The sequence below is a fragment of the Pseudoliparis swirei genome, chromosome 13 (assembly GCF_029220125.1).
Source record: "Pseudoliparis swirei isolate HS2019 ecotype Mariana Trench chromosome 13, NWPU_hadal_v1, whole genome shotgun sequence".
NCBI classification, from domain to species: domain Eukaryota; kingdom Metazoa; phylum Chordata; class Actinopteri; order Perciformes; family Liparidae; genus Pseudoliparis; species Pseudoliparis swirei.
In genome coordinates, this window is record NC_079400.1 from 641932 (window position 1) to 668876 (window position 26945).

Here is a 26945-nt window from a genome sequence, read left to right on the forward strand (position 1 = left end):
GAGGCTCAGGTGTATTCACACAGGGGGCTCAGGTGTATTCACACAGGGGGCTCAGGTGTATTCACACAGGGGCTCAGGTGTATTCACACAGGGCGCTCAGGTGTATTCACACAGGGGCTCAGGTGTATTCACACAGGGGGCTCAGGTGTATTCACACAGGGGGCTCAGGTGTATTCACACAGGAGGCTCAGGTGTATTCACACAGGGGGCTCAGGTGTATTCACACAAGAGGCTCAGGTGTATTCACACAGGGGGCTCAGGTGTATTCACACAGGGGGCTCAGGTGTATTCACACAGGGGGCTCAGGTGTATTCACACAGGTGGCCGCAGCCGGCGGGGCAGTGGGCGCTGCTCTTCAGCCAGTTCCTGATGTGCTCCAGGTGTCCCCCGTGGCTGCAGCCCTGGCACCACACAAACAGCCCCTTCACCACATGGTGGCACACGGCACACACACTGGCACACTGGTGGCACCTGGAGGAGACACAGGGCGCCGTCAGAGCAACAACAACAACAACAACAACCATCAAACGGCTCGTACCGGTCACAGATCCAGCCCCTGTTGCTCATTGGCCGCTTGCAGTTGCTGCAGTTGATGTGCAGCGTGGTCGACGCCTGGTTCAGGCAGGTGATGGCGCTGCAGGTGCTCAACTTGATGACCTCGTTCGACACGTTCCACAACTCAAACCGCTGCAGCAGGTCGATGTAGGACATGTACCAGTGCTCCTGAAAGGGAAGCGCCACCGCGTCAGGGTTCCTCACCGGCAATGCAGTGCTTTGCTTTGAAGGTTTATTAGTGACTCATGTAAAGACATCATACACAAGGCCTAAAGAATCCTGAGTCTTTGCTGGATATTTCCCATTTAACTTTAAGGGTATCCAATAAATGTGGCAGTGCAAATGCATTACACCTAAAATGTATATTCAGGTAACTTTACGACTTATTTATCACATTTTTCAGTAAGTAATGAAAACAAAAGAAACTAAATTGTTTGCATTAACGCCTCTGCCAACACAAAACATCTTTAGTTCTTGTCCAATAAAAGATTCTAATGCAGTCATGAGACACCAGTCCGGACCTACCTGGGTGAGGTCGTCCACCTCTTTGCGGATCCGCTCCCCCAAGACGATGAGCACAGACACGGCCATCTGCACGTCGCCCTGCTCGGCGTAGAAGCTCAGCATCTCCCGCACGATGGGGCAGAAGAAGCTGGCCGGTAAATGTGGGCTGAACAGCGGTTGGGAAATGGAGATGAGGGAGAAGGACTCGATGGGCGTCAGACACGTGACCTCTGCCTCGTTGCCGCTGACGTGCGGCGAGTCGGCCTTGTCCTGCTGGAGGTGCTCCGGAGCCGACGGGTTATCCATGATCTCGTGGCGCAGTTGGAAGGCCTCCTGGGGCAGCGTGTACTCCTGCTCCTCTGGAGAGATCACATCGGATAAGAGAGCCGACAGGGCGGATGCTCTTCATCGCCGTCGTGACTCACCCGTCTGGTTCTCGTGCTCCATGGAGTAGAGGTCGTCGTCGTCCAGCTCGGCGTCCCCGAACATGTACTCGGCCTGCCCGTCGCTGCCCTCCGTCTCCTCGTTTTCTGAAGGGACATCAGACAAACACTTGATTTAGACAAGTCTTGAATATTATAGAGATTACAGAAGTACAAGCAGTTTTAGTGGCAACTCTCACCTTCATTATTATTGCTGATGTGCAAGTTCCCAGGCTCCAGGTGGAGGTTGTCCTGCCTGCTCTCACCTTTCCCGCGCTCCAGTCGACTCTCTGGGCCAATCCCCGAACTCATTTCCTTCATGTTGAAACTGAGAGCACAACGTACACCGGCATGAGCCGAGGCCCGGCGCCGCTGTGCGGTGGGGACGAGGCGCTCACCTGTTCATCAGAGGCAAGGTGCCCAGTTTACTGAGGCTGTGGCTCAGACCGGGCGTTGTGGGGTTGGCTGGGTCTGAAAACATAATTCTTAACATGGTCCATGTTGTGGAAACCTTTGAATTAAAGGAGAAACAAATATTCATTTCATATGCCAAACACAATTACTGTAACACGCATCATTATTGAATATATATATATTTTTAACAGCACTGAGTATCGATGTGCTGCTGGTCGGTCTGACCTGAGGTCTTTTGAGCTCCCGGGCCACCGTGGCGTTGTGCTCACACAGCTCAGCAAACGGCTTCCCACAGAGGAGGTAGAGCTGAGCCGTCTTCACGAACCAGTCCATGCTGTTGCTGTCCAGGTCCGTCTCGAAGACACTCAGGGCGCTGGACACGTGGTCAAACTGTTCTGTCGGGTCGGGCTTTTTGAAGAAAAAGATGGGGTAGCGCCGGTCGCCCCCGGGGTACGGCTTCCTGTTGGCGTCGCTGCTGATCAGACTCTCCTTGGCCGCGAAGGCCAAGTCCCCGAACAGGCCGAAGCACAGGCCCTCTGGGTTGGCCTTGTCCACGGGACGAGTGGCGTCCTGGAACATGTGCTGGTAGAGCGTGCTGTCCTTGGAGCCAGAGAGCAGGAAGTGAGGGTCGTGCTGGTGGCGCCACACAATCCCAGTGGTCACATCCTTGTGCTCCTCGAAGGTGGCGAAGGGAATGAACGGTCTGCGGACGTCCCACACGTAGATGTTGTGATCCACCATCATGGAGCAGGTGGCTAAATGGAACTTCTTCTCAGGGCGCCACTTCACCCGCGCCACCGAGGCGATCGTCTGGACGCAGTAGATCTCCTTGGCCCGGGTCGTGGTCATGTCCCACACTTTCACCATCTTGTCCCTGCCGCCCGTCGCCAGCCATCCCCTAACATAGAAATAAAGTGAGACTGCGATTAACAAATGAGAATTAAAAAACACCCGACACAAGCGCTACGAATGGCAAGTGGCAAACAGAAGGAGCGAAGACGCCTTGAGAGAGAAACCCCTCGGGTGTCTCAGGTGTCTGCGTCTCGAGGGGCTCACCGGTCGTCGGGGTGCCAGTCGCAGCAGAACACCGGGCCGGTGTGGGCGGTGAACATTCGCTCGTAGCGGTCGGGCCGCCGGATGTCCCACACCTGGACGTTGCCGTTCTCAAAGGTCGCAGCAAATGTGAAATAATCCTTAATGCTGAACTGGACGTCCCGAACACTCTCGGACTGACCTGGGGAAATAAAATAAAAACTCTACGAGTTACTTTCTTGATTTTCTTTCTTCAACAATGTTTAAACACTTTCGCAGAAAACTGTGAAAACACCTGCAAATGTTATTCAAGGATTTCTAGTAACTAAAGACAGTTGTATTTCAGTTAATGGTAATAACCCGATGCACATGACAACACACCTGAGAAAGTGCTGACCGACTCCTTCTTGCGCAGGTCGAAGCACTTCATGAAGCCGTCCTGGGAGCCGCTGAGCAGCATGTTCACCTCCGAGGGGTGGAAGCACACCTTGTTGACGGTGCGCTTGTGTTCTGTGAACAGCTGGTCCTGCTTGTTCCGAGAGGGCTTCCCCAGGTTCCAGGTGACCACCGCCCCGTTGGTGGCGGCGGTGGCCAACAGGTTCTCTTCCATCTGGTGCCACATGACGTCGGCGCAGCTAAAGTTGAGCGAGGGTTTGCGTCCGACGCGGAGATTCAGCTTCTCCACAAACTGCTCCTCCTCCAGCGCGTAGATCTTGAAGATGTTGCGGCCCGCGACCACCACCTGCGTGGCGTCCCGGCACACGCTGATGGCGTTGGCCGGAGCGTCCAGGTGGCAGAACATCGTTCGTGAGCTGCTGGCGCTGCTGCTGTGGGCCGTGGCAACGCGGGACATCTTCTCCATGTTCCTGAGACAACAGGGCCTTCACTCAGCTCAACACACATTAGGCAGCAAACGATTTGGCTGCTTTCCCAGCACGACTTTAATAATTTAAAGTTCATAAATCCACCAGAAGGTGGCACTAAACAACGTTAGATCAGTACCGTAATAAAGGCAGGAGAGGTGGCAGTCAGTGCAACATTGATCTATGTTTAACATGTTAGACAATGACGTCTTGGGGACTCACTTGTGGAAGAACCACCGGCCCAGTCAACGTCTGCAGCAGCACAGAGTCCTCTGCATGTGCTCCCATGAGAGCTGGGTCACTAGAAAGAGTTTACCGTGTAAAAAACACATAGAAACACAATAAAACAACATGTTCTCAACAATGATCTGTTATTTAAACGTTGATCAAAAGACATGGAAGCCAACACTGACTTAGTCACACTGCACAAGCATCTCGTTATCATTGTGGGTCACCTCCTTGCTTTAGTGTAACATATATATACACACACACACATATATATACACACATGTGTGTGTATGTATATATATATATATACACACACACACATATATACACACATGTGTGTGTATGTATATATATATATACACACACACACACACACATATATACACACACACACACACATATATATATATATGACGTGTGTTATGACTTCCGGATGTAACTCGTCAGATGACTGGTTTGTTTACCTCTGTTTCGCCTCTATGTTATTTAAAGCTCCTGCGCTGAGGTTCCGTCGTGCTGATCACCTCCTCGCTGTTATCGATCTTTATCGATCTCCTTGCAGCTCGCGAGCAGCGACCTGAGGGTGCGCCTCCTCTGCTGCGCATGCGCTTTTACACTATTCAGCTGCCTCTTGTCGTGTGCCCCGGTTCCCTTTCCTCCAAAACGGGTTAAATCGTGAGCTGACGTCACGTGTATCGTTATCTCCTTCTCTTCGCGTGTCTCGGATGCGTTTCTCCGGATAACGAGCCGAGCTCAGCCGGAAACACGACAGGAATGTGAGGCTAGCTAGCTAGCTAACCGAGCTACCGAGTACTTTTACAAAGAAGTCACGCGCACGACATTCGTTTCACAAGCATGTCGGATAGTTGGATAAATGTTTAACACATAACTATATAACTGCTCTACTGGGCGACAGCCTCGACTCAAACTCATAACAAACTGTTTCAGGGGACAAACCTTCTGAGGTTGTTGCTCAATGCTTGCGGAACCGGAAATAGTATTTGTGTTCTTCTCGAGTGGAAGTAGTATTTTGATCTGTGATCTCGCGAGATCTTACGTTCAACAACTGATTCGTGGATTGCAGTCCTGTCGCATGTCAAATGGTGAAACGCTGCAGTCCGCTCGTGGCGAACAGAAGTGATTGTGCTCATATTCTTGTTATTGTGTGTTTCTGTGTTTGCAGGTGGAGGTGTGCGCTCTCTGTTGCCATGAGCTCTCTGTTCGCCTGTGAGGACCCAGCCGCATGGAGGGCTGTGTTTGGGAACTATTGGGATGTCGTCGAGGCGAAGTCCAAAATGAAGAAACCTGGAAAGCTGCTGGACCTCGAGAAGTGGTAAATAATTAAAAAAACACATTCAATGTCACTGACTTAAGGAGAGATGTGGAAACGTGGCAACCCTGTTTTAAATCATGCTTCCAGTATGTAAGTCATTCAACATATGTTGTCCTGGTTTAAGCCTCAACGTTTATTCTTGACCAGGAAAACACAAGTTTGACAAAACAATCCCAACTCGAGGTGCACTTAACACGTTGTTTCTGGGGCTGTGACCTGCGTCACGGAGCCTCACCGGGGGGTTGCTCCTCCGCTGTCCTGGACATGGACTTGTTGACCTTAAGCTCCGTGGTTTTATTTCATAAAGGACTTTCATGGCGGTATTTCTCTTCATGTAAGTCATCTCTATGGCAACTGAGAGCCCCATCTGTTGATTGAATGAAAAAAGCTAGTGAGTAGACCTTGAGTTAAGATTGTATCTGTCACAAAAGGTTTGGTAACTTTAAACAAATGTTTCCCTGTATATGAATTATATTGAGGAGAATTAACCTTCACTTTGAGAATAACATTAAAGCTCACCGACCCTGCGTTGACCGGTCAGGTACCAAGAGGAGCTGCCGACACTCATTTCAAGTCGACCCGACATTCATGTCACTCGATCGGAGTTGGTGAAGCTGATGGAGTGGAAGCTCACTGTGAGTGAGACCTCATTATAACGCCGTGGAGCTTCAACCGCCCACAACAGAAGACTGTGAATATTCCCTTTGATGGACCGCCACGAAGAGGCTCTCCGCTCGCGGTGCATCGTGTGCTTGACTGGCCCGGTGTGCTTTCCTGCAGAGAGGGAAGTTCAGGCCCCGACTGCAGCAGCTGGTGGCTTCCAACAGCGCGGCGGCCGTGGAGAGATGTTCCCGAGCGGCCTTCAGCCTCCTGCCTGACGTGCAGGCAGCCGTCGCAGAGCTGAGCTCCCTGACAGGAGTCGGCCCAGCCACCGCTTCAGGTGAGCAGAGCATCTCCTATCCGTATTAAGTATTCCTATTTATTAAACATCCGTGTGGTACTTCTAAAGCACACAGTGCTGGTGTACAGAGGAGTCCTCGCCCTGGGGGATTGAGTGGCTGTAGAACTGGTTTGCATTCCCCTCATGGAAGCACTCGCCAGGCTCGGGGCCGACGGTCCGTTCTGTTGCAGCGGTGCTGGCAGCAGCAGCTCCAGGACGAGCTGCATTCATGTCGGATGAAGCCGTGGCGAGTGTCCCAGGACTAAAACCCCTCCAATACACAGCCAAGCACTACGCGCTCTACTTGGGGGAGATGATCCAGTGCTCTGAAAAACTCAACAAAGGTGAGCTAAAGACGGCCACAGAGATGTGGCTGCATCTGTATTCATCATGTAGCACACCGAGCGTGACGCTGCCAATGAATACAGCACCATTAGTTTGTGAAGTATTTGCTTACTGCCCCCACATATGACAAAAACTTCAAGAAGTGTTTTTTTTTAATTATCAAGGCATACGACTTTTCCATTTGCCACTGCTTCTGATAAAATGGAATTTAGGACCATTAATTCATATTTTGCACTTATCCTATTGAACCAGTTTTATTAAAATGTTCCCACTGCCGATAACAAGTGGAAGATGTATGTTGTATTGCTGTTCAATTTTGCATTAAAGGTGATTTAATGTGGCTTTTATTTATACCCTTTTCAAAAGAAAAAAAACACATTTAAATGTATTCCATATTTAAAATAATTTGAGGACACATTGATATCAAAAAGTTCTGTGTAAACCCAAAGAAAGCCACATGAACGCCACTTTGGTTCTGATTTCTGCCCCCCAGCGGATCCCCAGCAGGACTGGACGCCCCACAGGCTGGAGCTGTGTTTGTGGGCGTCGGCCAATCAGCAGCAGCTCCCACCAAAGGAAGTGGACGTGAAGGAGAAGCGCTCGGGCGCCACTGAACAGAGACCAACGAAGAAGCTGAGAACAAGATAACAAACAAATGTTGCACAGTATTTTTTTTACATTAAACTTGCTTTATTAGTTGTCATTTCTTTTTTAAATAATAAAGCCTTTATATCAAATTAAGTATTTTCCTTTTATTTATTTTTAAATAAAAAATGTCAATGTAATTTTTTGAATTATAAGACAAAAGACAATACATAGACTTAACATCTAGAGGACGACAACAGTGGACACATCATAAAGTCAGAGTATTGAGAGAGAAAAAAATGTGTGCGTGTGTGAGCTTTTATTTTATATTTAAAGAAACAATACATAGATGAAGGTATATGTATGAGCGTGTGCATGTACGTGGACATTAATTGGTTTACAGGCAAATAAAAATAAATAAAATTTTGGGCCTTAAATTAACAAAATAAAAATTGTTTGGCTCATTTAAATTTGAGTTGTAAATTATAAGTTGTAAATTGCCACACAATGATGATTTTCAGCTGAAACATTACAAACAGCGGTTTGACGTTGCCACAGTATTGTTCTTTATTTATAGTTTCTAAATTAAAGCAAAGTACAATGAACAGTACAAAATAAAACAAAATATATTCATATATACAATATAAAATGGTTCTGTTCAGAACATTTAAAAAGTACAGTAGATTGTGAAATAATTAATGAGGACTTTGATATAAATTATCCATATGTAAATTGTTTTCCTTTAGTTTCCTGATGACCGAGAAAAATAGCTTCTGCTTTTTGTTTTTGTAAACGCTGTGTTGGTTCCACCTCTTGTCCATCGGAGAGGTCGCACCTCGTAAGCTTGGCACCATTTTGATCAATACAAGGAAGCAGCTCATGAAAAATCACAACAGCAGCACAGGACTTATTTTTTAGAATTCTAAACCTTCCGAGGGAAACGACTCATCTCAGGAAACATGACAGAGTGGCTCAGGCAGCTTTTGGGAACATGAAGAGTATCCGTACCAAAGCTAGAAACTGGGAAACCAAGACTTTAGCAATGTTGAAATATATCCTAAAATCTAACTCTGACCAAAGTAAACATTTGTAATGCATCAGCATCCAGGATATCTTGAGAACTAAAGCCAAACGTCTGTACAGTTGTGGGCCTTGAAACCCGAAACCAGCTTGTCAGGTTTCAACGTGTTGTAAGAACGATTCCATCTCTGGAGCTACAGTCGCCTGCTTTACCTGCTAAGTCCCCGCAGTGACATGTATATCCAAGTTGTATTTAACACAAAGAAAAGGCAACCTGGCCGGCTTGTTGGTGAGCAGCTACTGTATATATTAACAATACCAACGTCTCTGATCATGTCCAATATTTCACCACACAGCTGACAGCAAAGCCGCCTTTCTGCCCGGTGCTCAGTTGAGGCGCGTCTACGATAGCAAGGCATTGGGCACACCAGCACAATGGATTGGCACAGGGAGGTAAAACAGCATCGAATAATGTGCATGGCAGCAGAGAATATGGCACATGGCAACATGTCAGTTAACATCGCAATGAATGCAAAAAGAAAAGGCCGCATATGACAAAAATACAGGAACAGGAAATAAGAAACTGCAGAAAAAATGTCAAGTATGATGCATTTTTGAATCAGTCACACCGACCGGGTTCGAGTCTAAACGAGACTCGGATGAGCTGGCGCTGACCTTCAGCATCCCCTCGTATCGCAGGCACGCTGTATCCAAACCAATCAGGGGGATACACAAAGTGATGAAGCTCCTCTTCAGCTCTCGCCGTGCCTTTCCTATACTGTTGAAAACAAACCTGTCACTCAGAAAGGCAGCAGTTAAATCACCATCATGCAGCCCGTCAGACCCGCTGACTGAAGGAAGACGTCCCATCAGCGTTCTCCTGTGTGTGAGCCGAGCATCATTCTGACACGGGGGTGACAGAGGCTTCATGAAGAGGGCCGACACGTTGTTCTGCTGAGCCGCCGGCCCTCACCAACAGCGTCACATACGGTCAGCCTCAGCCGCCCATCCCTTGAGGATGCTGTGCGCTCATCAGGGGGGGGGGGGGGGGGCTTAGTGTTGGCACTGGGAGATCTGCTTTGCAGAGACATAAACAAACTTCTCCTGAAAGTTTCCCCTTCACCTGGTGGTTTGAGACCAACGCACTGCTCATTTTGCCTTCTGTTGATGATAGTCTGCTTCGTTCACAGGCTATTTAATAAGAAACCAAATACTCGCAATTTCACTTTGTATGAGTATCTTTTGCGGGGCAAGAAAAGGTCAAACGCCTTTGATTTTCATCCTGAACTACCAGGAGGGGTAATATTCAGTTAATGTATTCTACAAACACAGCCGTTCACTGGCCTTTTTACAACCCTTTTGGGTTCCTATGCATTTTAATTTAAAAGGGCACATTAACCTCCTGTTAGGCATCCTCTTTATCTTCATTATAGGCTAACAGTGTATTTATGCATTATTCATCTTTGCTATACCAAGCAATAATATTTCCCAGCATGCCAAATAGTTCCTATCAAGCATCCATCCATGTATTGGCTGATCTTTTCTTTTTTAATGCATCTTAAAATTGCTTTTTTTCTGGCTATATCACAAGGATGTTCCTCATTTAACACAGAGTCTTCTGTCACTTCTGACAGTTTCACGTGGAAGGAAATGCTTGCTTATTTATGACCAACTATCAAAATTGGTAAATGCATAACATTCCCCCCCCCCCCCCCCCCCAGGCAGCGAGAAGACATTCAAATGAATTATTGATTGAAAGACTGAAGATGAGCGTAGCGTGAGTAAGTGTAATTGCTATCCTCGCCTCAGCTCTCCGAAAAGCTTGAATCACTCTGGAGATAATATCGGACAGAAGCTCAGTCCATAATTTGTTATTTACAAACGAAATGCTGCAGGGAGGCGTCTGCGTGCTGCAGGGGAGCTTTTAGACATGTGGGCAACGTTTAAAATTAAGCTGCAATGGCTGCAAACAATTTGGCGAACAGGTTGTGAAATGAGTCTCGCTCCAGGAACACATCCCACAGAGCGCCACAGCCTCGTGTCTCACAGCTCTTCTTCCACCTCACTGGTTGAATATTCACAATGACGACATGAAGGTTGGACACACACAAACAAGTTTCACTGCAGCTCCCGACACGCGCCCTCCTTCTTTTACCCTCTCCAATTAGTTCTTTCTATGGCTTATTTAGTAAAGCACTACAGATTTATAAAACCAAGCTCGAGTCATGTCGGTGGTCAACAAACAGAGGGGCTCTGCACATGGACTCTGGTTCAGAGGACCGGAGCCTATCAGAAGAACAACAATCATAGGATTCACTTTGCACCATTTGAAACGTTTCTCCCCTCTGAAAGAGGAAAACAATACAAATAAATATACTCTAAGTTATGAACATACATTACACACATCACTAACAAATGAAAAACGGGGACAACTTAATAACACTCTTTTTTCTTCTTTATAGTCCTTTACAAAAGTTTACAGTCCCTAAGAATGAGAAGCTGAGGTATAGACTGGGCCTGACAGAGAGACCCCAATGCCCTGTGGGACACAAAGGTCAGAGGTCAGGTGATGACACATCCTTGCCCTCCCCAGTTCAGTCTGTCAGAGCGAGAACAGGCAGAGGCCAGTGTGTGTGTGTGTGTGTGTGTGTGTGTGTGTGTGTGTGTGGGTGTTCTTCTCTTCGGTTCGTCCTCATCAACCTGCTGAATCAGACAGTGGCTGCTCTCCAAGACAGAGGGTGAAGAGAGTGTGTGTGTGTGTGTGTGTGTGTGTGTGCGTGTGTGTGTGTGTGTGTGTCCTTGTCTCGCAGTGAGCCACAGAGCATGACATGGCATATTTTACATGGTGCGCCGAGCAAGTTGGTGGTAAGTCTACCCAGCAACAAGAGGAGTTCCCTCTCTGAAGTGATGACCATCCAGGAAACGTCAGTGACCCTTTACTCATGAGCTTCTTTTTCATTTTCTTTTTTCTCCTGGAGCTTCTTTTCCCATCTTGATGTCTTGTCTATGTTGTGTGAACGATGAGTTTGTATCCACAGTGTAGGTATGATGTCTTGGAGATGACGTAAAAAAAACAGATGTCTTCTAATTTGCTAAGACCCCATGAAAGGAAAATGACAGTAATGTCTCTCAGCTGGTACTCCTCGAGGATGAAGGTACTCCTCGAGGATGAAGGTACTCCTCGAGGATGAAGGTACTCCTCGGGGATGAAGGTACTCCTCGGGGATGAAGGTACTCCTCGGGGATGAAGGTACTCCTCGGGGATGAAGGTACTCCTCGAGGATGAAGGTACTCCTCGAGGATGAAGGTACTCCTCGAGGATGAAGGTACTCCTCGAGGATGAAGATACTCCTCGAGGATGAAGGTACTCCTCGAGGATGAAGATACTCCTCGAGGATGACAGAATCCACAGACATCTTTAAAACCTGTAACACTGCAAATCATTGTGGCTGATGTTTAATAATCGGGCAGGAGTTCCTGCTTAGCAGCTGAATTTAAACACAAAGTTCCGTCGGTTGTTTTCTGTTTTCATCAGTGTGAGCGACTCCGGATCAAGTCTCCGTCCCTGTGAGCTGCAGCAGGTCATGAGCTCTTCCCAAAGAACTCCTTCAGTTCTTTTGAAGCAGCTGCATCTCTGATCCCAGCTGAGCTCTCAGGCATCGACTGCTTCAGGGCTACAGCAGCGTGTCGGGCTGCAGCTCCTCCTGCTGTCTGACCCTCATGGAACACACAACTTCTCCCATCGTGTCATCAGCATCGTCACCGCCACTGCAGACTCTTCCTTTCCTCCTCTTCCTCCCTTTCCTCTTCACCACACGCCTCATCAGCTCTGACTCTTCTCTCCGTAAATACAGTTAAAGGAATGGTGAAAGAACATTGGTGAACAATGTTCACTCAAAGTTTAGTGCTGGTAATGCGGATGAGTTTTCAACGAATATATAAAAAGATATAATGCTCTTCCAAATGGATCCGAGGGACGTTCACCTGTACATGTTGCTACTGTCATCCCTCTTTCATAAAAGAGACGTACTTTGCAGAGTATCTATAAAAAAGGATTCATGGTTTGATTTTAGTTTTGAATGATTTCATATCATTTCATTTCGAGCTAACTTGAGAGGAAATGCTAACTATGGTCCAAGGGGAACCTTTGTTTTGAGCCGGGTGGTGTCAGTGTGTATGTGGAGGAGGGCCTGTGGGGGGGGGCTTCATCAGGGAGGAGGCGGTATCTGCACCCCCAGCAGCTCGTATGCGAAGATGTTCCAGAAGATGGCGAAGAGGAGAAAGGTGATGAAGGAGAAGACTATGACCCACCAGGTGCACTGTTTCTGCAGACTCTCCTCGTAGCTGCGCAGAATCAGAAGGCCCATGCTGATGCCGACCACCGCCCCCGACAGGTGCGCCATGAAGCTGGGCTGGGGCCCCGAGGACGGCAGCGGCGGGGAGAAGCGAAGCCAGACGGCCCGACCCACCTCTGAGCTCACTGCGGGGAGAGAGGACGGACAGAAGCTCTTCAGACATCGGCCCACACGGCCCGTTCTCTGTTATCATGGCTGACATGAGTTAGTTAGGGAGGAGGAGTAACACCTCTGTCTGCACGGTGAACATGGAGCTACAGCGCCATCCCAGTGACTTGTACCTCATTTAAAATCTTTGGATGTTTCCTCATCCTTCTAAGAAAAGTTTGTTCAACCACATCTAAGAAGCTGGCCTCGTTTGGGCTTGACCTCCTGACCTAAAGATGAGCGGCACCGTGTCGTGCAGTCGGTGTTTTGTCAAAGTCTCCTTCTGCTGACGAAGAAAAGCTCACGGGAGGATTTAAACGGATCTTTACTCAAAATTGCTTTAAATTATTTAATTTATTTAAATTGCTTCTGAGTTGTGGGCTGCTGTTCTCCCAAAGTTCTCGCTGAATAAACACGTGAAGTATAAAACCAGAGCCATGTGAACTCAGTCTGAACAGAACTCACATAAACCACGTGTCACATTTTTATTGCGAGAAGATGAACTTCCTGTTCGTTAAAAAAAAAGAACACCGAGGAGAAAATAAACATTGCAGCAGAGACTCTCTCTCAGTCTGGGGGCGTCGGGCAGATGGAGGAGCATACTGCTCTCTAATGAAAGTCACATTGTCGGTCCTCATGGAGCAGGCGAGCAGTACGACTCCACTGCTCTGAAGACAAAGCTCTCGCCCTGGAGCCGCCGCCGTGAACAGAGACGGCTCGAGAAGCATCTCTGTTGCTGAGCTTCAGACATTTGCCTTTCAGATGATAGATGCTCGATGAACAGGTGTGCGGACATTAAATGTGCTAAAGATGAAATATTGAGCTTAATATTCAACACAAATAGCAAGAGTGAGAAAAAAAAATCAATCTGGACCACTTACTGCAAACCAGCGCCAGGATCATGCGGAGCAGCTTGTAGGGACAACGCATCCCGGCCCAGTTCTGCAACACAGCGCACAATGTGTCTCGTCAGCAAAAACAGTCACGACACAAACAACCACGAGACAAACAACCACGACACAAACAACCACGAGACAAACAACCACGACACAAACAACCACGAGACAAACAACCACGACACAAACAACCACGAGACAAACAACCACGAGACAAACAACCACGACACAAACAACCACAACACAAACAACCACGAGACAAACAACCACGACACAAACAACCACGACACAAACAACCACAACACAAACAACCACGACACAAACAACCACGAGACAAACAACCACGATACAAACAACCACGACACAAACAACCACGAGACAAACAACCACGACACAAACAACCACGAGACAAACAACCATGACACAAACAACCACGACACAAACAACCACGAGACAAACAACCACGAGACAAACAACCACGGGACAAACAACCACGACACAAACAACCACGACACAAACAACCACGACACAAACAACCACGAGACAAACAACCACGAGACAAACAACCACGACACAAACAACCACGAGACAAACAACCACGACACAAACAACCACGACACAAACAACCACAACACAAACAACCACGAGACAAACAACCACGACACAAACAACCACGACACAAACAACCACGACACAAACAACCACGACACAAACAACCACGACACAAACAACCACGACACAAACAACCACAAGAAAAACAACCACGACACAAACAACCACGAGACAAACAACCACGACACAAACAACCACGACACAAACAACCACGACACAAACAACCACGAGACAAACAACCACGAGACAAACAACCACGGGACAAACAACCACGACACAAACAACCACGAGACAAACAACCACGACACAAACAACCACGAGACAAACAACCACGACACAAACAACCACGACACAAACAACCACGAGACAAACAACCACGACACAAACAACCACGACACAAACAACCATGAGACAAACAACCACGAGACAAACAACCACGACACAAACAACCACGAGACAAACAACCACGAGACAAACAACCACGACACAAACAACCACGAGACAAACAACCACAACACAAACAACCACGAGACAAACAACCACGACACAAACAACCACGAGACAAACAACCACGAGACAAACAACCAAGATACATATGTGAGCGTATTCACGGACGACATGCCTCAGCCTCCATCCTCTGGACTCATCTGAGAGACAACCGAGGCCCGTCGAGAGAGGAAGCCGTCTCCCCGCACACAGATGCGATTACACACATGGCTGCTCTCCACTTATGGTTCCAGTTTAGTGGCACCCTATTAATTAAGGCTAAGATAATTTAACAGACGGGGAAAATGGGGAATAAATAGGCTTTGTGATTCTCCGGGGGGAAATAACAATCCTGACTTAGAATAACACATTCACTGCCTGGGATGGAAAGTTGGACCAATCACATCCCTCCTTCAGTTCTTAGTGGTGGGAATGAGACGCAGTGTTTCTCCTCTTCTCTCACAGTAGAAAAACAAAAGGTGAACGGGATGCACCATTAAAGACGGGAGAATATAAATACAACCTGCCGCGCCCAAACATATAAAAGCAAGCGAGGAGCGGCAGCGCACCATATTCCCCAGATAAATGATGAATGTCCCGGAGGAGGAAAGTCAACCCCGTGGTGCAGAGGAGTCTGAGCTGGGCGGGCGGTGCTGATGCTGCTCGGGGATGTGACTCCTCTCTCACATGGAGGAGAAGGCCATCTTTAACCCAACCACAGCCAATCCATTTGTTCTGTGAGGCGTCTCGTTATCAGCTGCCGACAGGGAGACGGAGAGCTGATGTGGGTGAGTGAGATGCAGGTCATTCACAGACTCGAAGGAAGAGTTCTTCTGATTAGAAAACACAAATATAAAAAGCTAAAAGGGTTCACTTTGATTGCAAAGCTGAATCTGAGACACACGGTCCAAATGTGTTTTGGATGGAGCCGCCGCAGGACTTCTGGGAGACTGGAGCACAGCGGCACTTTAACACGTCTGTTGAGTGAAATGGATGATGATGCTCGATGATGGCTGGGAATCCACTACGCCGAGGCTCGACAAGGCTTCAAGATGTCATTCAAAAACACAAACCCATCAGAGCACAACTAGACGTGCCTTGAAGGACTTCTTAGCTGTAAACAGGCATCAAGTGTAAACTATCTGTGAGCTGCGTCGAGCACACCGTGAGAGTGTTGGCTTCAGGCCGGTGCACTTTGACCTGCTGCCCACAGGGAACCGCCACGTGAGCTGAAGGGAGTCGTCACAGCGAGAGAGGAAGAGAACGTGGAAGGCGTTTCGCGTGTAAACCTCGTGGCGTGAACAATAGATACTGTCACAAGCTCTCGAGCTCAAGGGAATCCTCTACTAAGGGACGCAAATAAATAGTTTCAATAACTAATAGAAACGCCTGTAAGGCCAAGAACAACCTGCAATAAAAAACATCTATTGTATATATAAACACACATATATATATATATTTCTCTCACACACACACACACACACACACACCGTGGCGGGTGTCCATCTCACACAACACGTGGATGGCTCTGACATTCCGGCAACACTGAAAATTGCATTCAAATCCAGCAATGGAGGCCATGATGATGATGACAGTTACCATGACGACATTGGCCAGATGCGCTGAGCACAGAGCGTAGACCCCTCCGGAGCCCCCCACCACTGGAGCACGCATGTCAGTGATGGACACCGTCAGCGAGCCTGCAGAGAGAGAGAGAGAGAGAGACATTAGGAGCGTACGTAAGAGAGGAAGAGTAGCAATGCAGTGTGAGAGTGTGTGTGTGTGTGTGTGTGTGAGAGGTAGAGAGAGAGAGAGACAGAGCAAAGGACATAGAGGGCAACAGGAAGGGAGTCAGTTGCTCATCGTGCAGCAGCTCAAGTCCTTGGTGCATTTTTAGAAAACTTTCTGAATAAAGATCCGCCTCTGTTCTCGGGGAACGTGACATCGGCTGACCTTCACGTGACCTTTGAATTTACATCTAGAACACACAACACACTCACATGCTCTGTGCTGCGAGCTGTTCCCTGTATATGAGCAGTCTGCTAAAACTGCAGCTGAAAAAAATGGTAAAGAACTGAAATGGAATATTTACTCGTTGGATTTTCCTTCAGGATGCTGAAATAAAAAAAGTCCTTCTAAAAATGATGTCTGATCAAAGTGAGGCCTGAAGAACACAGGCGTCGATGACACGTCGGTGACACGTCGGTGACACGTCGGTGACACGTCGGTGACACGTCTGTGACACGTCGGTGACACGTCGGTGACACGTCGGTGACACGTCGGTGACACGTCGGTGACACGTCGATGACACGTCGGTGACACGTCGGTGACACGTCGGTGACACGTCGGTGACACGTCTGTGACACGTCGGTGACACGTCGGTGACACGTCGGTGACACGTCGGTGACACGTCGGTGACACGTCGGTGACACGTCGGTGACACGTCGGTGACACGTCGGTGACACGTCGGTGACACGTCGGTGACACGTCGGTGACACGTCGGTGACACGTCGGTGACACGCGTCGGTGACACGTCGGTGACACGTCGGTGACACGTCGGTGACACGTCGGTGACACGTCGTGACACGCGTCTGTGACACGTCGGTGACACGTCGGTGACACGTCGGTGACACGTCGGTGACACGTCGGTGACACGTCGGTGACACGTCGGTGACACGTCGGTGACACGTCGGTGACACGTCGGTGACACGTCGGTGACACGTCGGTGACACGTCGGTGACACGTCGGTGACACGTCGATGACACGTCGGTGACACGTCGGTGACACGTCGGTGACACGTCGGTGACACGTCGGTGACACGTCGATGACACGTCGGTGACACGTCGGTGACACGTCGGTGACACGTCGGTGACACGTCTGTGACACGTCGGTGACACGTCGGTGACACGTCGGTGACACGTCGGTGACACGTCGGTGACACGTCGGTGACGTCGGTGACACGTCGGTGACACGTCGGTGACACGTCGGTGACACGTCGGTGACACGTCTGTGACACGTCGGTGACACGTCGGTGACACGTCGGTGACACGTCGGTGACACGTCGGTGACACGTCGGTGACACGTCGGTGACACGTCGGTGACACGTCGGTGACACACGTCGATGACACGTCGGTGACACGTCGGTGACACGTCGGTGACACGTCGGTGACACGTCGGTGACACGTCGGTGACACGTCTGTGACACGTCGATGACACGTCGGTGACACGTCGGTGACACGTCGATGACACGTCGGTGACACGTCGGTGACACGTCGGTGACACGTCGGTGACACGTCGGTGACACGTCGGTGACACGTCGGTGACACGTCGGTGACACGTCGGTGACACGTCGGTGACACGTCGGTGACACGTCGATGACACGTCGGTGACACGTCGGTGACACGTCGGTGACACGTCGGTGACACGCCGGTGACACGTCGGTGACACGTCGGTGACACGTCGGTGACACGTCGGTGACACGTCGTGACACGTCGGTGACACGTCGTGACCGTCGATGACACGTCGGTGACACGTCGATGACACGTCGGTGACACGTCGGTGACACGCCGATGACGCGTCGGTGACACGTCGGTGACACGTCGTGACTGACACGTCGGTGACCGTCGGTGACGTGACACGTCGTGACGTCGGTGACACGTCGGTGACACGTCGGTGACACGTCGGTGACACGTCGGTGACCGTCGGTGACACGTCGGTGACACGCCGGTGACACGTCGGTGACACGGTGACACGTCGGTGACACGTCGATGACACGTCGGTGACACGTCGGTGACACGTCGGTGACACGTCGGTGACACGTCGGTGACACGTCGGTGACACGTCGGTGACACGTCGATGACACGTCGGTGACACGTCGGTGACACGTCGGTGACACGTCGGTGACACGTCGGTGACACGTCGGTGACACGTCGGTGACACGCGTCGGTGACACGTCGGTGACACGTCGGTGACACGTCGGTGACACGTCGGTGACACGTCGGTGACACGTCGGTGACACGTCGGTGACACGTCGGTGACACGTCGGTGACACGTCGGTGACACGTCGGTGACACGTCGGTGACACGTCGATGACACGTCGGTGACACGTCGGTGACACGTCGGTGACACGTCGGTGACACATCGATGACACGTCGGTGACACGTCGGTGACACGTCGGTGACACGTCGATGACACGTCGATGACACTCTCACGGTGTGCTCGACGGTAAAAAAAATTGTAGCCACTCACAAACAATTCAATAATACTGAACACATTTGCTGCTTGGCAGGAATCTCACTCACTCCTGGATATAAATATTTCTTTTCTTCGAAGGGCACCGCTGTGGGGTAATCCCAACCTCTCACACCACAGAGAGGATTCAGTGTTGCGGGGATGGAGGGATAGAGGAATTAAAACAGCTGCTGACTTATACATTAATGATACATTTGCTAGCCTCCAACAACTAAATGATAAATTCAACCTTCCCAAATATAGTTTCTTCAAATTCTTACAAATTCGAGACTGGGTTAAGGAGAAATCTAAAGAAATATTCCCAGATATCCCAAAAGAAACTCCCCTTGAAACCCACCTATGTAACAAATTATGCAGATCAACAAAAGGAATAATATCTTCAATATACGGTATCATCAACGGAAAGTCACCTGTTTATGATAAAACATCTACAAAAGGGAAATGGGAAACAGACCTAGGATGTGTCTACGAGGAGGCAGACTGGTATCACCTATTGGAACAGGCACAGACGGTCAGGCACGTGCACAGACATTTTGGGGGGCAGGTGCTCAAACCAAAAAAAAAGGCACCCATCGGCAAAATGATTTTTATATTGATCGCTGTTACTAGAAGTTAGCAAGTAATTGAAACACATTGTGTCGTGAGAAGACATGAGAGCTAAACAAAATGAAATTGTTTTCTATTAACAATTACAATAAGTTTTTATTTACAAAATGATAAGAGCGAAAAATGCCATATAATAAACAACTTACTAACCTCGACCGCTCGGTCATGCCGGGAAATATCAAACCTCTGTAAAAGCGTTAAAAAGCCTCAGTCTGATATTTCCCAGCATGACCTCACTCTGGGTTAGTAAGTAGTTATTACAAGTGTTGTTTACCTTCGCATTGAAAATGCGGAATGTTATGTTTTGATCGCTGTGTATTTATTTGTATGTGTGTGTGTGTTTGTGTGTTATTCGCATAACTCAAAAAGTATTAAACCGAATCGCATGAAATTTGGTGGGATGATTGGTTATTATCCGGGGACCATTTGATTAGATTTTGGGATTGATCGGGTCAAAGGTCAAGGTCATGAAAAGGTCAACATCTTCTTTTTACCATAGCGCGGTCAATTTTTATCCAATTGGCATGCAACTAATGCCAAAATGTTCACATGACATCAAGCTCCCCACACTCTCATGCCAAGTACCCAAAAAGTGGCTGCGGCGAAGGTATGCCCTCTACCGAGTGCCCGTTCTAGTTTTTCTTGCGTTTACTCTTTTCACCCTCTGCAATGCTCATACAAGATTGATCTTTGTAAAACTGGAACAGCCAAAACAAAGAGAAACATACCACATAAAACAATGTGGTACAAGGATAGCAATCATAGTTTAGCTGCAATTTTCTAGCTGTGAATTCTTGTGACATTTATAAAATGAATTAATAAGTTCAACATACTTTCGAAATAGTCTCAATAGCATTTATACAACACAAATAAGATGCCTGCCTGGATATCTCTCCCTCGCTCTGTTCACATGACGTCAGTAAACAGCTGGACAAGGCTGTTAAACCACGGATTTCGTGAGTTTTTTGTTTATTTTTTTCGGACCAGTTGCGACATCATGTTTTTAGCAGCGCTAATGTCGACGTGGTTGATTTATCACCAAACAACGTCAGGGGACAGACACCGTCACGACCTGTGTGTCTGATGCTGCGGGTCAGAGGAGAAGGAGGTGCAGCCGTTTAGCGTGACGCGAGGAGACCTGCGCGAGCACTGAGTGGAGGAGGAGGAGGAGGAGGCGGGGCTCGTGAGCGACGCGGAGCATGTCGGGGTGAAATTCTCACAAGAACTCATAAATGCTCCGTCGGATATCAAAACACATTTGGGGGGACTTGATGACAGAGAGTCATTGTTATTCTTAAATACTGATGAATGAAAATAAAAGGGGCTCCAGCAAAAAGGGCACTTTTCTCATCCAGGGCAAAAGGGCTGGTGCTTGAGCACCACTTGGGGTCTATCTGTGCACGTGCCTGCAGACGGTATTAATCTCTGTGGCAGCTGTCCCCAATCTGGCCTCGGCTGCTGGCTGGTTGGCAATCAGTCAGCAGCCGATGCTGCTTGTATAAAAGGGCAGCAGAGCTGGAGGGACGGGAGAAGTGAGCAGAGGCGCATGTTGTGCGGTCTGCTGAGTGTGTTGGTGTACGTGAATAAAGATGCTGTTGAGCAAAACCTCGTGGTTCCGGGCTGATCCTTGGTGCTGGAGGGGGAAACCCACGGGTAACGGACACGGTCGTGTTACAATCTCCACAAAACACAGACAAATTCAATTTAATATATTCCATAGGACATACTACACCCCTTACAGGTTACATCAAATGGACAGCAACATTTCCCCCAGATGTCAGAGATGTAAAGTGACAAACGGTGATCTTCTACACATGCTCTGGAGTTGCCCATTGATAGAAGAACTTTGGAAACGCGTCACTGAATTAACCTCAAGGATAATAGGAATTCAAATTGAACAGGACCCAAAGATATGGATTCTGGGGGACACAAGCTCTATCAATGCAAACTACCATAATAAATACTTTATCTTACTTGCGAGCACTGCAGTGAAAAAATGTATTCTGATTAACTGGAAATCCGAAAAATCACCATCAATAAGACACTGGATGAATGAGCTTGTGTCCTACTGCACACCTGAACAGATATTATATAATGTGAGAGGGAAGCAGGCAGCCTTTGGAAAAATCTGGGGCCCCTTCAGATATTCTGCCATCTCTGGACTTGGCTGATCCTGGTGGTGTGAGACCGGCGTCACATTAAGCCCGCTGCAGGTTATTTATTTTGGTTTTATTTTGTTGTGAGTGCTGTATTGGTTTGTGTAGATATAAATGTGTACGGATGGGTGTAGGTAAACTGTGTAGAGACTGTGTAGATGTATAAATGAAAGGAAACAGAGCATACAAGGGGAGGGGTGGGATGGGGAAAAGTTTGTGTAATGTTTTTGTTTTGTTTTGTCTTGTTGTTGTTTTGTTTTTCTCCTTGTTTTCATCTTATGTGAAGAAAAAAAAAACAGCATCCTTGTGTGGTGATTTCTTCAAGGTTATAGTACATTTGTATATTTTCTTTTTGTAAAATAATATTTTCAGCAAAACAAACTGTAAATGCTATTTCACTACAAATATTCTGTAAAAATAAATGTGTTAATAAAAAATAAAAATAAATAAATAAAAAAAGAGTCCCTGATAGAGAAATGTGTCCAACGATCACATTCAGTCGAGGAGATGTTTTGAGGATGTCTCAATGGCCGGAGAGGTCTATTCTAAAATCAGGAAACATAGGGTTTAATATATTAAGATCAACTTGTTTTTTTGGAGGCAGCATAACAATCTGTAAACTTTGACATATACTCATCTTATAAAGTTGATGTGGCAGACATGCAAGCAGGTATTTACACATCTAGCTGGTGCCAAAGGAAACATCAGGATTCACCAGCAAATGTCAATCCAATAGTCGCTCTCTTTAGTCCTGTTTGGTTTCCTGAGGGGAATCGTTGTCTCTTTAGCTGCGACTGTGTTCATCAGTTTATTGCAACGCTTTCTTGCTCCAGCTGCTTGCTTGTGAAAAAGATGATGAGCGCAGTGAGACCTAACCAAGCAAAGAAACAACTCAAATAATACGATAGAACGCTGTGCAGAGTCAGGCTATATTTCTTTGTGGGTTCATCTCTACGAGTGATTCTCTCAACGTGAGGCTACGTTTAGTCAACAGAGCCATTGTTTATAAAGGAATATGAGGCACAGACAGCAGCGTGAAAACATGTCTGTTACCGAGGCTTCAGTCCGGAGGTAAAACAGAAGATCAGGGAAGCAAAACTATTCATCACCAACACTTTATTTGTAAAGACGTCAACAAGATGGATGCCTGAGAACATTGATATGCATTGATCTGCATTCCTTGGTTGGTCAGCCTATACATTCCTCATGAGAGGACGATTAAAGGAGACTGCATGTTTCCTCACTCAGGTGATGGAGGCAGGAGTTCAGAAAAGCAAATCTGTCCACACACTGCTGTGCTTTATTCATGGATCTGGTCTACTGGGATAAACTACGAGGATGAAGCACTCGCATGTATTTTGTCCTGTCTTATTATAAAGGACGCCTGCTGAGTCCACCGTGTTGACCATTTAGTCTTTAATACTAAAGTAGAACGCTCACAGGACTCAGAGAGGGAGACCTCGGCCCGTACCACGGGGTTGTTCCAGTACTTGTGCGACTCGCCTCAGACGGATGTCTCTCGTCTGCCCTCCATCCGGGCACAGAGACGTGCTGCAGTCAGCGCCCTGCAGTCAGCGCCCTGCAGTCAGCGCCCTGCAGTCAGCGCCCTGCAGTCAGCGCCCTGCAGTCAGAGCCCTGCAGTCAGCGTCCTGCAGTCAGCGCCCTGCAGTCAGAGCCCTGCAGTCAGCGCCCTGCAGTCAGCGCCCTGCAGTCAGCGCCCTGCAGTCAGCGCCCTGCAGTCAGAGCCCTGCAGTCAGCGTCCTGCAGTCAGAGCCCTGCAGTCAGAGCCCTGCAGTCAGCGCCCTGCAGTCAGAGCCCTGCAGTCAGAGCCCTGCAGTCAGCGCCCTGCAGTGATTCCACTGGAGGCCGACCATCTGTCACATGGCCTTTTGTCTATTTTATAGTCTATTGGAAAAGCTCATCGCTTCGAATGTCATTTAATAGAGTGGCGTCCGTTTCAAAGACTCCTTTCAACCATAATACAGACCGGGGAGCTCTATTCAGGATGTGTTCCACCTGGGAAGGAGATGGACTCGTCTCTCTCATCCAGACAGAAAGAGATCTCCGTCATCGCTTTCCTTAAAGGGGAGAAGCATGACTTGAAATGAGTCCTCATCCAATCTGACATCTCCATCCATCTGCTCATGCCCTGCTGAAGTGTCGACGGGAGGGGAGAAACCCTTTAGATTATGCGAATGGAAAGAAGGAGACTTCATGGTTAGTGTCAAGATGTCCAGATGAAGGGGATCCGACCCCACACCGCTGTGCTCACACTGTCAGACGAACAGGGAGAGGAACCAGAGCCAAAGCACGACATTAATCAGGACCCTCACTGCAGACACACGGAAAAGGGAACATGAACACAAGCAGCGTGCTCGATGCCAAGCCGGGAGCAACGAAGACAACTCCTCCCTCTCATTGGGACAACACGGCCGCCGTCAACACGCCGTGTCCTTCGCTCCAGGAGGCGGATTCGGTTTATTCTACAGTTTTCTGTCCGGTCCAAATTTGCCACATGGGGGAAAATATGATAATATTCACGCTACCTCAGAGCCTAGACGGCATCAGGAAAAATCCAGTCTCTGCAAGTCCCATCCTCTCAGAGGAGAGGAGGCAGCATGAGAGGAACAGGATCATCAGATCTGGGGGAGTGTCGGCATGTCAGCCTGCCGTGAACGGAGCAAGAGACACGGTTTGAAAAGCAGTGAGTGCTCATGAAATATGAAGCTACGATTCCTTAAGAAGAGCTGCTTTATGTGATATACATTATTCCTGTCACGGCCAAAGAAGGTACACTCACGACGGCTTTTCAAGCAGCTCGATAGCTGACCTTGGATGAGATGACTCGTGTTCCATCCCGATGAACAGAGCATGACATCACTTCCTGTGCTCCACGTTATGAAGCCACGGCGATGGCTACGGCGAGCGCGATGGGCTCTTTTATTGGAGAGACTAAACGCCGAAGTAAATGTAATGTAAACGGAGCGGAGGATTAGACTCCTCCTAAATCAAACAGAGTGTCTCTGCAGCAGATATTTCCGTCCTCGGTTGGCTTCGCACAGCGGACGCAAATAGACGCAGCGCAGCGGGCGGCGCGGCGGGATACCTTCAACCCGGCCGCAGCACCACACACACTCACCTCCCCCAGCGGCTACCAGCGAGGGGGGGCGCGACATCGGTGTCACCTCGGAAGAGTTGACTGTGGCTGGGGGGGATTACCATAATCACGCTGGCAGCCTCTGCAACACACCAAGGTCACCCTGCCTCCTCCTCAGTGCTCCAGGGGAGTAAATCAGAGCCACCGGACCAGGCTCTGTACGCAGCATCGGGGTCGGCTAGAGGGACAGAAGTCTGAGTCTCCTGAGGATGCTGCTCCTCACAGCAACAACACACGCCCCCACGGCCTTCAGAGAGCCAACGAGTGATAACTGGTATTCAGGCAGCAACAGCAACACAATGACAAATACACAGCTCCAACGTCCAGAAACAAAAGAAAGGCCTCCCGCTGTCCACAAACCGCCACAGGTTCACCTCGAGTCAGAGCCGGTCGATATCTGGACAGCAGCGTCGGGGAGGGAGCGGCTGATGTGTGTGACGATGCTTCCTCTCTCCATTCCGCCCTCACTGAGCAGCGTCGACGTATCCGACAGAACTTTGCTGCAACGTAAACTCCCATTCCCAAAAAAATCCAAACGTCTGCTCAGAGAGAGAAACTTCAAAAAGGATTCTGTACACTCATGGTGTATTTATTTATAATCTTCCTTCTTCATCACAAAAGCAAATGAGAAGAGGACAAATAATCCAGAAGCAACAGTGAATCAAACATATGAAGCCAATCTGTCACCATGTAGTCAAGCTATATTGTTTCCATGACTTCATTTCATTTATTGATTTTAATCTTGTGGAAATCTGTATTTTTTAGGCTTTTGGGTTTTCCGTAAAATAGACATACTTGCAGCTTGTGTGCTTCGACCAAACATCCAACATCAAACATCCAACATCAGCAACGATGGAGGATGGAGCGCGTGTCTTGTTCACGGGCATGTCATTACATTTACCTGCATAAATATGTGCAGTGCGTCTTTAAGAAAAGAAGAAGCCCCAGTCAGTTGTATAGCAGGAACGTGGAGATGGTCGTGTACCAGGCAACAAATAATCCGTCCAGTCATTCAGAGACAGAATGAGCTTTCATTAGCTTGAGCGGACATAGAATCCCCCATGTGGCCACCAGGACCCACGGGGACGCCTCATGGCCGCCGCCGTCCTCCCTGAGAACAACGCAGGAGGAGTGAACATGTAACTTGGGATGGCGCCTTTAAGTAATGACAACATCCCTTCGCTTGCAACAATGAGGCTGTACTGACATGCAGCCATTAATCACATTTCCATTACAATTCCCCAACAGGCCACAAACAACATCGGGCATATGCCTCTTCCCTCTCTGGGCTGAGGACCGCCATGAGGAGAGCTCGGGCTCGTCAGCTGATGACGGTAACCGGTGCATTCAGGCTCCTGCACACGAGGGGGAGAACACACTCCTGCATAATTCAGACCATAGACTCGGCTCTATAGGTCAGCCAGGCGACAGGTTCTCCAGGTTCTCGGTGAAACCGTGTGATGTTTTATTTACCCAGGGATAGTGGTGGAGGGAGTATTATAATAACTTAAGTAGTAAAGTAGATCATCACCTATATGCTTATAATCAATTCATCATTTCAGACATTTTAGAAGCAAACATTGTGAAAAAACCCTGTCTCTGCTTCTAGCTTTTTAAGTGAGAGGATGTGCAGCGTGTCATCAGAGATCATGTTAAGCTGAAGATCTTTGGCTTTTGGACTTTGTGTTGGTCGAAATAATAAGACCCGCTCCTTGGGCTATGAGTAGGTGTGATCATTTAAAAAAGATTTCCCAGACAAAAAACAATTCCTCCATAATGAAACTGATCCTCAGTTGCAGCCGTAACTAGGAAGTGTCTCAAGCATCAAAAGGAAACAATGATTATTTTCCACCTCTGTCCAGATAAGAATCTGAGAGTTTTCTTATTTGTAGTCGAGCTGCTTCCTCAGATACTTTCACTCTCCTCCTGGAATCCACCCAGAACAACCACGCTCCCACGGGCTTCATCATTTGGATGATTTAAAATCTGAATTGAAATAATCTCCAATATTATATATTAATTATAGATACAATAATCA

General features: G+C 48.3%; 3 protein-coding genes across 12 annotated transcripts in view; 1 reads left to right on the top strand and 2 right to left on the bottom strand.

The window, feature by feature from the left end:
• Positions 1–208: 208 nt before the first annotated feature.
• Positions 209–4576, bottom strand: wdr24 (WD repeat domain 24). The gene is made up of 11 exons (XM_056430315.1): positions 4483–4576; positions 4013–4091; positions 3309–3793; positions 2952–3129; positions 2121–2793; positions 1880–1992; positions 1682–1809; positions 1485–1589; positions 1081–1418; positions 539–723; positions 209–471 (listed from the first exon to the last, which is right to left on the bottom strand). The coding sequence occupies exons 3-11, from the start codon at positions 3787–3789 to the stop codon at positions 303–305; spliced, it is 2370 nt and encodes a 789-aa protein (XP_056286290.1). The 5' UTR covers positions 3790–3793; positions 4013–4091; positions 4483–4576; the 3' UTR covers positions 209–302.
• On the top strand, positions 4523–7377 carry zgc:112496 (uncharacterized protein LOC541336 homolog). Of its 5 annotated transcripts, none has more exons than XM_056430319.1 (6): positions 4523–4601; positions 5202–5351; positions 5893–5986; positions 6132–6291; positions 6483–6635; positions 7130–7377. In XM_056430319.1, the coding sequence occupies exons 2-6, from the start codon at positions 5227–5229 to the stop codon at positions 7282–7284; spliced, it is 687 nt and encodes a 228-aa protein (XP_056286294.1). In that variant the 5' UTR covers positions 4523–4601; positions 5202–5226; the 3' UTR covers positions 7285–7377. The 5 variants fall into 5 exon arrangements, with proteins under 5 accessions (XP_056286294.1, XP_056286296.1, XP_056286292.1 ...); XM_056430321.1 differs by lacking the exon at positions 4523–4601 and adding an exon at positions 4630–4693; XM_056430317.1 differs by lacking the exon at positions 4523–4601 and adding an exon at positions 4712–4794.
• A 3301-nt stretch (positions 7378–10678) lies between these two features.
• Positions 10679–26945, bottom strand: part of rhbdl1 (rhomboid, veinlet-like 1 (Drosophila)) — a 33548-nt gene continuing 17281 nt past the window's right edge. For all 6 annotated transcript variants that reach the window (XM_056430500.1, XM_056430497.1, XM_056430502.1 and 3 more), the window contains 3 exons: positions 16337–16437; positions 13625–13685; positions 10679–12721 (listed from right to left, as the gene is read on the bottom strand). In XM_056430500.1, the coding sequence (XP_056286475.1) occupies positions 12450–12721; positions 13625–13685; positions 16337–16437 (434 nt within the window). In that variant the 3' untranslated portion in view covers positions 10679–12449. The remainder of the gene's footprint in view (positions 12722–13624; positions 13686–16336; positions 16438–26945) is intronic.

Coding starts and splice junctions, on each gene's coding strand:
- wdr24 (XM_056430315.1), bottom strand. CDS start 3,789: ATGGAGAAGATGTCCCGCGTTGCCACGGCCCACAGCAGCAGCGCCAGC. Junction 1,810..1,879: donor ACCTTGCCTCTGATGAACAG/GTGAGCGCCTCG, acceptor TTGTGCTCTCAG/TTTCAACATGAAGGAAATGA. Junction 1,590..1,681: donor CATCAGCAATAATAATGAAG/GTGAGAGTTGCC, acceptor ATGTCCCTTCAG/AAAACGAGGAGACGGAGGGC.
- zgc:112496 (XM_056430316.1), top strand. CDS start 5,119: ATGGTGAAACGCTGCAGTCCGCTCGTGGCGAACAGAAGTGATTGTGCT. Junction 5,987..6,131: donor TGATGGAGTGGAAGCTCACT/GTGAGTGAGACC, acceptor GCTTTCCTGCAG/AGAGGGAAGTTCAGGCCCCG. Junction 6,292..6,482: donor CGGCCCAGCCACCGCTTCAG/GTGAGCAGAGCA, acceptor GTTCTGTTGCAG/CGGTGCTGGCAGCAGCAGCT.